Consider the following 12,363-nt stretch of genomic DNA (forward strand, 5'->3'; position numbering starts at 1 on the left):
CTACGGGGCAGACAGACCGGGTGAGAGAGACTGCGGGGCAGACAGACCGGGTGAGAGAGGCCGCGGGGCAGAGAGACCGGGTGAGAGGCTACGGGGCAGACAGACAGGGTGAGAGAGGCCGCGGGGCAGAGAGACCGGGTGAGAGGCTACGGGGCAGACAGACCGGGTGAGAGAGACTGCGGGGCAGACAGACAGGGTGAGAGAGGCCGCGGGGCAGAGAGACCGGGTGAGAGGCTACGGGGCAGACAGACCGGGTGAGAGAGACTGCGGGGCAGACAGACCGGGTGAGAGAGGCCGCGGGGCAGAGAGACCGGGTGAGAGGCTACGGGGCAGACAGACCGGGTGAGAGAGACTGCGGGGCAGACAGGGTGAGAGAGGCCGCGGGGCAGACAGACAGGGTGAGAGAGGCCGCGGGGCAGACAGACCGGGTGAGAGGCTACGGGGCAGACAGACCGGGTGAGAGAGACCGCGGGGCAGACAGACCGGGTGAGAGAGGCCGCGGGGCAGAGAGACCGGGTGAGAGGCTACAGGGCAGACAGACAGGGTGAGAGGCTACGGGGCAGGCAGACAGGGTGAGAGAGGCCGCGGGGCAGACAGACCGGGTGAGAGGCTACGGGGCAGACAGACCGGGTGAGAGAGACCGCGGGGCAGACAGACCGGGTGAGAGAGGCCGCGGGGCAGACAGACGGGGTGAGAGACTGCGGGGCAGACAGGCAGGGCGAGAGGCCGTGGGGCAGACAGACTGAGCGAGAGAGGCCGCGGGGCAGACAGACTGAGCGAGAGAGGCCGCGGGGCAGAAAGACAGGGTGAGAGAGGCAGCGGGGCAGACAGACTGAGCAAGCGGGGCAGACAGGGCCAGAGAGGCAGACTGATTTGGGCCATGGTGCTGTTGGATTCTGCGGTGAGATTTCTGTGGCTGGTGCTGGTTCTGTTCCCTCAGGCCGCACGCGGTGCTGGAGAATGCTTCTTTGATGGCAAAGGTAAGACGAATTTCTCTACACAGCCAAGTCGTGTGACTGTAGGGGGAGTGGGGGAGGGCTCTTGTGGGCCGGTCCTGTTAACTCCAAGTGATTGAGGGGGGATTACCCATCCTTGTACCTTTGAAATGATGTTCAGCTGAGGGCTCTTTAAATCTGGGCGGCTAACTGCTCCCCTCGGTGTGGCGTGGCAATGCACAGGCTGAACATGCCAGGTCTGGTCATGGTCTGTGGTGAGTTGTTGAAATGCTGTGGACTCGAAGCTGAACTGGATCAGCCAGACCAGCACCGTGGCTGCAAGATCAGGACAGAGGCTGCCGATTCTGGGATGAGTGGCTCAGCTCCGTCCTGACCCTCACAAAGCCTTTCCACCATCAATAAGGTAGAAGCAGGAGTGTGATAGAACCTCGACACTCACCTGGGTGGTGCAACCACAACAAATAACATTGCATTTATAGAACAGTAAAACGTCCCAAGGGGCTTCACAGGAGCAGAATCAAAGAACATTTGATGCCGAGCCACATCAGGAGACATCAGGGCAGACGACCAAAAGCTGGGCCAAAGAGATCGGTTTTAAGGAGCGTCTTAAAGGAGGAGAGAGAGGCGGAGAGGTTTAGGGAGCGAATTCCACAGCTCGGGGCCCAGGCGGCTGAAGGCACGGCCGCCAATGGCGGGGCGATGGAAATCGGGGGATATACAAGAGGCCGGAAATGGAGGAGTGCAGAGATCTCGGGCGGGGGGGCTGCTGGAGGAGATTAAAGAGATAGGGAGGGGGCGAGGCCATGGAGGGATTTGAACACGAGAATTTTAAAACTGAGGCATTGCCGGACCGGGAGCCAGTGTAGGTCAGCGAGCACAGGGGGTGACGGGTGAACGGGACTGGGTGTGAGTTAGGACACGGGGCAGCGAGCACAGGGGGTGACGGGTGAACGGGACTCGGTGTGAGTTAGGACACGGGGCAGTGAACGGGACTGGGTGTGAGTTAGGACACGGGGCAGTGAGCACAGGGGGTGATGGGTGAACGGGACTGGGTGCGAGTTAGGACACGGGGCAGTGAGCACAGCGGGTGATGGGTGAACGGCACTCGGTGCGAGTTAGGACACGAGGCAGTGAGCACAGGGGGTGATGGGTGAACGGGACTGGGTGTGAGTTAGGACACGGGGCAGTGAGCACAGGGGGTGATGGGTGAACGGGACTGGGTGTGAGTTAGGACACGGGGCAGTGAGCACAGGGGGTGATGGGTGAACGGGACTGGGTGTGAGTTAGGACACGGGGCAGTGAGCACAGGGGGTGATGGGTGAACGGGACTGGGTGTGAGGTAGGACACGGGGCAGTGAGCACAGGGGGTGATGGGTGAACGGGACTGGGTGCGAGTTAGGACACGGGGCAGTGAGCACGGGGTGAGGGGTGAACGGTGTGAGTTAGGACACGAGGCAGTGAGCACAGGGCGGTGATGGGTGAACGGGACTGGGTGTGAGTTAGGACACGGGGCAGTGAGCACAGAGGGTGATGGGTGAATGGGACTGGGGGTGAGTTAGGACACGGGGCAGTGAGCACAGGGGGTGATGGGTGAACGGGACTGGGTGTGAGTTAGGACACGGGGCAGTGAGCACGGGGTGATGGGTGAACGGGACTGGGTGCGAGTTAGGACACGGGGGCAGTGAGCACAGGGGGTGATGGGTGAACGGGACTGGGTGTGAGTTAGGACACGGGGCAGTGAGCACAGGGGGTGATGGGTGAACGGGACTTGGTGTGAGTTAGGACACGGGGCAGTGAGCACAGGGGGTGATGGGTGAACGGGACTGGGTGCGAGTTAGGACACGGGGCAGTGAGCACGGGGTGAGGGGTGAACGGTGTGAGTTAGGACACGAGGCAGTGAGCACAGGGCGGTGATGGGTGAACGGGACTGGGTGTGAGTTAGGACACGGGGCAGTGAGCACAGAGGGTGATGGGTGAACGGGACTGGGTGTGAGTTAGGGCACGGGGCAGTGAGCACAGGGGGTGATGGGTGAACGGGACTGGGTGTGAGTTAGGACACGGGGCAGTGAGCACAGGGGGTGATGGGTGAACGGGACTGGGTGTGAGTTAGGACATGGGGCAGTGAGCACAGGGGGTGATGGGTGAATGGGACTGGGTGTGAGTTAGGACACGGGGCAGTGAGCACAGGGGCGATGGGTGAACGGGACTCGGTGTGAGTTAGGACACGGGGCAGTGAGCACAGGGGGTGATGGGTGAACGGGACTCGGTGTGAGTTAGGACACGGGGCAGTGAGCACAGGGGGTGATGGGTGAACGGGACTGGGTGTGAGTTAGGACACGGGGCAGTGAGCACGGGGTGATGGGTGAACGGGACTGGGTGTGAGTTAGGACACGGGGGCAGTGAGCACGGGGTGATGGGTGAACGGGACTGGGTGTGAGTTAGGACACGGGGCAGTGAGCACAGGAGGTGATGGGTGAACGGGACTGGGTGTGAGTTAGGACACGGGGCAGTGAGCACAGGGAATGATGGGTGAACGGGACTGGGTGTGAGTTAGGACACGGGGCAGTGAGCACGGGGTGATGGGTGAACGGGACTGGGTGTGAGTTAGGACACGGGGCAGTGAGCACAGGGGGTGATGGGTGAACGGGACTGGGTGTGAGTTAGGACACGGGGCAGTGAGCACGGGGGGTGATGGGTGAACGGGACTGGGTGTGAGTTAGGACACGGGGCAGTGAGCACAGGGGGTGATGGGTGAACGGGACTGGGTGTGTGTTAGGACACGGGGCAGTGAGCACAGGGGGTGATGGGTGAACGGGACTGGGTGTGAGTTAGGACACGGGGCAGTGAGCACAGGGGGTGATGGGTGAACGGGACTGGGTGCGAGTTAGGACACGGGGCAGTGAGCACAGGGGGTGATGGGTGAACGGGGCTGGGTGTGAGTTAGGACACGGGGCAGTGAGCACAGGGGGTGATGGGTGAACGGGACTGGGTGTGAGTTAGGACACGGGGCAGTGAGCACAGGGGGTGATGGGTGAACGGGACTGGGTGTGAGTTAGGACACGGGGCAGTGAGCACAGGGGGTGATGGGTGAACGGGGCTGGGTGTGAGTTAGGACACGGGGCAGTGAGCACAGGGGGTGATGGGTGAACGGGACTTGGTGTGAGTTAGGACACGGGGCAGTGAGCACAGGGGGTGATGGGTGAACGGGACTGGGTGTGAGTTAGGACACGGGGCAGTGAGCACAGGGGGTGATGGGCGAACGGGACTGGGTGTGAGGACACGGGGCAGTGAGCACAGTGGGTGATGGGTGAACGGGACTGGGTGCGAGTTAGGACACGGGGCAGTGAGCACAGGGGGTGATGGGTGAACGGGACTGGGTGTGAGTTAGGACACGGGGCAGTGAGCACAGGGGGTGATGGGTGAACGGGACTGGGTGTGAGTTAGGACACGGGGCAGTGAGCACAGGGGGTGATGGGTGAACGGGACTGGGTGTGAGTTAGGACACGGGGCAGTGAGCACAGGGGGTGATGGGTGAACGGGACTGGGTGTGAGTTAGGACACGGGGCAGTGAGCACAGGGGGTGATGGGTGAACGGAGCTGGGTGTGAGTTAGGACACGGGGCAGTGAGCACAGGGGGTGATGGGTGAACGGGACTGGGTGTGAGTTAGGACACGGGGCAGTGAGCACAGGGGGTGATGGGTGAACGGGACTGGGTGTGAGTTAGGACACGGGGCAGTGAGCACAGGGGGTGATGGGTGAACGGGACTGGGTGTGTGAGTTAGGACACGGGGCAGTGAGCACAGGGGGTGATGGGTGAACGGGACTGGGTGTGAGTTAGGACACGGGGCAGTGAGCACAGGGGGTGATGGGTGAACGGGACTGGGTGTGAGTTAGGACACGGGGCAGTGAGCACAGGGGGTGATGGGTGAACGGGGCTGGGTGTGACTTAGGACACGGGGCAGTGAGCACAGGGGGTGATGGGTGAACGGGTCTGGGTGTGAGTTAGGACACGGGGCAGTGAGCACAGGGGGTGATGGGTGAACGGGACTGGGTGTGAGTTAGGACACGGGGCAGTGAGCACAGGGGGTGATGGGTGAACGGGACTGGGTGCGAGTTAGGACACGGGGCAGTGAGCACAGGGGGTGATGGGTGAACGGGACTGGGTGCGAGTTAGGACACGGGGCAGTGAGCACAGGGGGTGATGGGTGAACGGGACTGGGTGCGAGTTAGGACACGGGGCAGTGAGCACAGGGGGTGATGGGTGAACGGGACTGGGTGTGAGTTAGGACACGGGGCAGTGAGCACAGGGGGTGATGGGTGAACGGGACTGGGTGTGAGTTAGGACACGGGGCAGTGAGCACAGCGGGTGATGGGTGAACGGGACTGGGTGTGAGTTAGGACACGGGGCAGTGAGCACAGGGGGTGATGGGTGAACGGGACTCGGTGTGAGTTAGGACACGGGGCAGTGAGCACAGGGGGTGATGGGCGAACGGGACTCGGTGTGAGTTAGGACACGGGGCAGTGAGCACCGGGGGTGAGGGGTGAACGGGACTGGGTGTGAGTTAGGACACGGGGCAGTGAGCACAGGGGGTGATGGGTGAACGGGACTGGGTGTGAGTTAGGACACGGGGCAGTGAGCACAGGGGGTGATGGGTGAACGGGACTCGGTGTGAGTTAGGACACGGGGCAGTGAGCACAGGGGGTGATGGGTGAACGGGACTGGGTGTGAGTTAGGACACGGGGCAGTGAGCACAGGGGGTGATGGGTGAACGGGACTCGGTGTGAGTTAGGACACGGGGCAGTGAGCACAGGGGGTGATGGGCGAACGGGACTCGGTGTGAGTTAGGACACGGGGGCAGTGAGCACCGGGGGTGAGGGGTGAACGGGACTGGGTGTGAGTTAGGACACGGGGCAGTGAGCACAGGGGGTGATGGGCGAACGGGACTGGGTGTGAGTTAGGACACGGGGCAGTGAGCACCGGGGGTGAGGGGTGAACGGGACTGGGTGTGAGTTAGGACACGGGGCAGTGAGCACAGGGGGTGATGGGCGAACGGGACTGGGTGTGAGTTAGGACACGGGGCAGTGAGCACAGGGGGTGATGGGTGAACGGGACTCGGTGTGAGTTAGGACACGGGGCAGTGAGCACAGGGGGTGATGGGTGAACGGGACTCGGTGTGAGTTAGGACACGGGGCAGTGAGCACAGGGGGTGATGGGTGAACGTGACTGGGTGTGAGTTAGGACACGGGGCAGTGAGCACAGGGTGTGATGGGTGAACGGGACTCGGTGTGAGTTAGGACACGGGGCAGTGAGCACAGCGGGTGATGGGTGAACGGGACTGGGTGTGAGTTAGGACACGGGGCAGTGAGCACAGGGGGTGATGGGTGAACGGGACTCGGTGTGAGTTAGGACACGGGGCAGTGAGCACAGGGGGTGATGGGCGAACGGGACTCGGTGTGAGTTAGGACACGGGGCAGTGAGCACCGGGGGTGAGGGGTGAACGGGACTGGGTGTGAGTTAGGACACGGGGCAGTGAGCACAGGGGGTGATGGGTGAACGGGACTGGGTGTGAGTTAGGACACGGGGCAGTGAGCACAGGGGGTGATGGGTGAACGGGACTCGGTGTGAGTTAGGACACGGGGCAGTGAGCACAGGGGGTGATGGGCGAACGGGACTCGGTGTGAGTTAGGACACGGGGCAGTGAGCACAGGGGGTGATGGGTGAACGGGACTGGGTGTGAGTTAGGACACGGGGCAGTGAGCACAGGGGGTGATGGGTGAACGGGACTCGGTGTGAGTTAGGACACGGGGCAGTGAGCACAGGGGGTGATGGGCGAACGGGACTGGGTGTGAGTTAGGACACGGGGCAGTGAGCACCGGGGGTGAGGGGTGAACGGGACTGGGTGTGAGTTAGGACACGGGGCAGTGAGCACAGGGGGTGATGGGCGAACGGGACTGGGTGTGAGTTCGGACACGGGGCAGTGAGCACGGGGTGATGGGTGAACGGGACTGGGTGTGAGTTAGGACACGGGCAGTGAGCACAGGGGGTGATGGGTGAACGGGACTGGGTGTGAGTTAGGACACGGGGCAGTGAGCACAGGGGGTGATGGGTGAACGGGACTGGGTGTGAGTTAGGACACGGGGCAGTGAGCACAGGGGGTGATGGGTGAACGGGACTGGGTGTGAGTTAGGACACGGGGCAGTGAGCACAGGGGGTGATGGGTGAACGGGACTGGGTGTGAGTTAGGACACGGGGCAGTGAGCACAGGGGGTGATGGGTGAACGGGACTGGGTGTGAGTTAGGACACGGGGCAGTGAGCACAGGGGGTGATGGGTGAACGGGGCTGGGTGTGAGTTAGGACACGGGGCAGTGAGCACAGGGGGTGATGGGTGAACGGGACTGGGTGTGAGTTAGGACACGGGGCAGTGAGCACAGGGGGTGATGGGTGAACGGGACTGGGTGTGAGTTAGGACACGGGGCAGTGAGCACAGGGGGTGATGGGTGAACGGGACTGGGTGTGAGTTAGGACACGGGGCAGTGAGCACAGTGGGTGATGGGTGAACGGGACTGGGTGTGAGTTAGGACACGGGGCAGTGAGCACAGGGGGTGATGGGTGAACGGGGCTGGGTGTGACTTAGGACACGGGGCAGTGAGCACAGGGGGTGATGGGTGAACGGGACTGGGTGTGAGTTAGGACACGGGGCAGTGAGCACAGGGGGTGATGGGTGAACGGGACTCGGTGTGAGTTAGGACACGGGGCAGTGAGCACAGGGGGTGATGGGCGAACGGGACTCGGTGTGAGTTAGGACACGGGGCAGTGAGCACCGGGGGTGAGGGGTGAACGGGACTGGGTGTGAGTTAGGACACGGGGCAGTGAGCACAGGGGGTGATGGGCGAACGGGACTGGGTGTGAGTTCGGACACGGGGCAGTGAGCACAGGGGGCGATGGGTGAACGGGACTGGGTGTGAGTTAGGACACGGGACAGTGAGCACGGGGTGATGGGTGAACGGGACTGGGTGTGAGTTAGGACACGGGCAGTGAGCACAGGGGGTGATGGGTGAACGGGACTGGGTGTGAGTTAGGACACGGGGCAGTGAGCACAGGGGGTGATGGGTGAACGGGGCTGGGTGTGAGTTAGGACACGGGGCAGTGAGCACAGGGGGTGATGGGTGAACGGGACTGGGTGTGAGTTAGGACACGGGGCAGTGAGCACAGTGGGTGATGGGTGAACGGGACTGGGTGTGAGTTAGGACACGGGGCAGTGAGCACAGGGGGTGATGGGTGAACGGGGCTGGGTGTGAGTTAGGACACGGGGCAGTGAGCACAGGGGGTGATGGGTGAACGGGGCTGGGTGTGAGTTAGGACACGGGGCAGTGAGCACAGGGGGTGATGGGTGAACGGGGCTGGGTGTGAGTTAGGACACGGGGCAGTGAGCACAGGGGGTGATGGGTGAACGGGACTGGGTGTGAGTTAGGACACGGGGCAGTGAGCACAGAGGGTGATGGGTGAACGGGACTGGGTGTGAGTTAGGACACGGGGCAGTGAGCACGGGGTGATGGGTGAACGGGACTGGGTGTGAGTTAGGACACGGGGCAGTGAGCACAGGGGGTGATGGGTGAACGGGACTGGGTGTGAGCACAGGGGGTGATGGGTGAACGGGACGGGGTGTGAGTTAGGACACGGGGCAGTGAGCACAGGGGGTGATGGGTGAACGGGACTGGGTGTGAGTTAGGACACGGGGCAGTGAGCACAGGGGGTGATGGGTGAACGGGACTGGGTGTGAGTTAGGACACGGGGCAGTGAGCACAGGGGGTGATGGGTGAACGGGACTGGGTGCGAGTTAGGACACGGGGCAGTGAGCACGGGGTGATGGGTGAACGGGACTTGGTGTGAGTTAGGACACGGGGCAGTGAGCACAGGGGGTGATGGGTGAACGGGACTTGGTGTGAGTTAGGACACGGGGCAGTGAGCACAGGGGGTGATGGGTGAACGGGACTGGGTGTGAGTTAGGACACGGGGCAGTGAGCACAGCGGGTGATGGGTGAACGGGACTGGGTGTGAGTTAGGACACGGGGCAGTGAGCACAGGGGCTGATGGGTGAACGGGACTGGGTGCGAGTTAGGACACGGGGCAGTGAGCACAGGGGGTGATGGGTGAACGGGACTGGGTGTGAGTTAGGACACGGGGCAGTGAGCACAGGGGGTGATGGGTGAACGGGACTGGGTGTGAGTTAGGACACGGGGCAGTGAGCACGGGGTGAGGGGTGAACGGTGTGAGTTAGGACACGAGGCAGTGAGCACAGGGCGGTGATGGGTGAACGGGACTGGGTGTGAGTTAGGACACGGGGCAGTGAGCACGGGGTGAGGGGTGAACGGTGTGAGTTAGGACACGGGGCAGTGAGCACAGGGGGTGATGGGTGAACGGGACTGGGTGTGAGTTAGGACACGGGGCAGTGAGCACAGGGGGTGATGGGTGAACGGGACTGGGTGTGAGTTAGGACACGGGGGCAGTGAGCACAGGGGGTGATGGGTGAACGGGACTGGGTGTGAGTTAGGACATGGGGCAGTGAGCACAGGGGGTGATGGGTGAACGGGACTCGGTGTGAGTTAGGACACGGGGCAGTGAGCACAGGGGGTGATGGGTGAACGGGACTGGGTGTGAGTTAGGACACGGGGCAGTGAGCACAGGGGGTGATGGGTGAACGGGACTGGGTGTGAGTTAGGACACGGGGCAGTGAGCACCGGGGGTGAGGGGTGAACGGGACTGTGTGTGAGTTAGGACACAGGGCAGTGAGCACAGGGGGTGATGGGTGAACAGGACTGGGTGTGAGTTAGGACACGGGGCAGTGAGCACAGGGGGTGATGGATGAACGGGACTGGGTGTGAGTTAGGACACGGGACAGTGAGCACAGGGGGTGATGGGTGAACGGGACTCGGTGTGAGTTAGGACACGGGGCAGTGAGCACAGGGGGTGATGGGTGAACGGGACTGGGTGTGAGTTAGGACACGGGGCAGTGAGCACAGGGGGTGATGGGTGAACGGGACTGGGTGTGAGTTAGGACACGGGGCAGTGAGCACAGGGGGTGATGGGTGAACGGGACTGGGTGTGAGTTAGGACACGGGGCAGTGAGCACCGGGGGTGATGGGTGAACGGGACTGGGTGCGAGTTAGGGCACGGGGCAGTGAGCACAGGGGGTGATGGGTGAACGGGACTGGGTGTGAGTTAGGACATGGGGCAGTGAGCACAGGGGGTGATGGGTGAACGGGACTGTGTGTGAGTTAGGACACGGGGCAGTGAGCACAGGGGGTGATGGGTGAACGGGACTGGGTGTGAGTTAGGACACGGGGCAGTGAGCACAGGGGGTGATGGGTGAACAGGACTGGGTGTGAGTTAGGACACGGGGCAGTGAGCACAGGGGGTGATGGGTGAACGGGACTGGGTGTGAGTTAGGACACGGGGCAGTGAGCACAGGGGGTGATGGGTGAACGGGACTGGGTGTGAGTTAGGACACGGGGCAGTGAGCACAGGGGGTGATGGGTGAACGGGACTGGGTGTGAGTTAGGACACGGGGCAGTGAGCACAGTGGGTGATGGGTGAACGGGACTGGGTGTGAGTTAGGACACGGGGCAGTGAGCACAGGGGGTGATGGGTGAACGGGACTGGGTGTGAGTTAGGACACGGGGCAGTGAGCACAGGGGGTGATGGGTGAACGGGACTGGGTGTGAGTTAGGACACGGGGCAGTGAGCACAGGGGGTGATGGGTGAACGGGACTCGGTGTGAGTTAGGACACGGGGGCAGTGAGCACAGGGGGTGATGGGTGAACGGGACTGGGTGTGAGTTAGGACATGGGGCAGTGAGCACAGGGGGTGACGGGTGAACGGGACTGGGTGTGAGTTAGGACACGGGGCAGTGAGCACGGGGTGATGGGTGAACGGGACTGGGTGTGAGTTAGGACACGGGGCAGTGAGCACGGGGTGATGGGTGAACGGGACTGGGTGTGAGTTAGGACACGGGGCAGTGAGCACAGGGGGTGATGGGTGAACGGGACTGGGTGTGAGTTAGGACACGGGGCAGTGAGCACAGGGGGTGATGGGTGAACGGGACTGGGTGTGAGTTAGGACACGGGGCAGTGAGCACAGGGGGTGATGGGTGAACGGGACTCGGTGTGAGTTAGGACACGGGGGCAGTGAGCACAGGGGGTGATGGGTGAACGGGACTGGGTGTGAGTTAGGACATGGGGCAGTGAGCACAGGGGGTGATGGGTGAACGGGACTGGGTGTGAGTTAGGACACGGGGCAGTGAGCACAGGGGGTGATGGGTGAACGGGACTGGGTGTGAGTTAGGACACGGGGCAGTGAGCACAGGGGGTGATGGGCGAACGGGACTTGGTGTGAGTTAGGACACGGGGCAGTGAGCACAGGGGGTGATGGGTGAACGGGACTGGGTGTGAGTTAGGACACGGGGCAGTGAGCACGGGGTGATGGGTGAACGGGACTGGGTGTGAGTTAGGACACGGGGCAGTGAGCACGGGGTGATGGGTGAACGGGACTGGGTGTGAGTTAGGACACGGGGCAGTGAGCACAGGGGGTGATGGGTGAACGGGACTGGGTGTGAGTTAGGACACGGGGCAGTGAGCACAGGGGGTGATGGGTGAACGGGACTGGGTGTGAGTTAGGACACGGGGCAGTGAGCACAGGGGGTGATGGGTGAACGGGACTGGGTGTGAGTTAGGACACGGGGCAGTGAGCACAGGGGGTGATGGGTGAACGGGACTGGGTGTGAGTTAGGACACGGGGCAGTGAGCACAGGGGGTGATGGGTGAACGGGACTGGGTGTGAGTTAGGACACGGGGCAGTGAGCACGGGGTGATGGGTGAACGGGACTGGGTGTGAGTTAGGACACGGGGCAGTGAGCACGGGGTGATGGGTGAACGGGACTGGGTGTGAGTTAGGACACGGGGCAGTGAGCACACGGGGTGATGGGTGAACGGGACGGGGTGTGAGTTAGGACACGGGGCAGTGAGCACAGGGGGTGATGGGTGAACGGGACTGGGTGTGAGTTAGGACACGGGGCAGTGAGCACAGGGGGTGATGGGTGAACGGGACTGGGTGTGAGTTAGGACACGGGGGCAGTGAGCACAGGGGGTGATGGGTGAACGGGACTGGGTGTGAGTTAGGACACGGGGCAGTGAGCACAGGGGGTGATGGGTGAACGGGACTGGGTGTGAGTTAGGACATGGGGCAGTGAGCACAGTGGGTGATGGGTGAACGGGACTGGGTGTGAGTTAGGACACGGGGCAGTGAGCACAGGGGGTGATGGGTGAACGGGACTGGGTGTGAGTTAGGACACGGGGCAGTGAGCACAGGGGGTGATGGGTGAACGGGACTGGGTGTGAGTTAGGACACGG

At 62.6% G+C, this 12,363-nt stretch overlaps 1 protein-coding gene across 1 annotated transcript in view; it reads left to right on the forward strand.

Moving 5' to 3' along the window:
* Positions 1-809: 809 nt before the first annotated feature.
* Positions 810-12,363, forward strand: part of LOC147086371 (prostate-associated microseminoprotein-like) — a 66,001-nt gene continuing 54,447 nt past the window's right edge. The window contains exon 1 of the mRNA XM_085978430.1: positions 810-980. Within this exon, the coding sequence (XP_085834556.1) occupies positions 881-980 (100 nt within the window). The 5' untranslated portion in view covers positions 810-880. The remainder of the gene's footprint in view (positions 981-12,363) is intronic.

The sequence above is a fragment of the Somniosus microcephalus genome, unplaced genomic scaffold, assembly GCF_052327205.1.
Source record: "Somniosus microcephalus isolate GS21.2 unplaced genomic scaffold, FLI_Smic_1.0 unresolved_chr7, whole genome shotgun sequence".
In the NCBI taxonomy this organism is placed as follows: domain Eukaryota; kingdom Metazoa; phylum Chordata; class Chondrichthyes; order Squaliformes; family Somniosidae; genus Somniosus; species Somniosus microcephalus.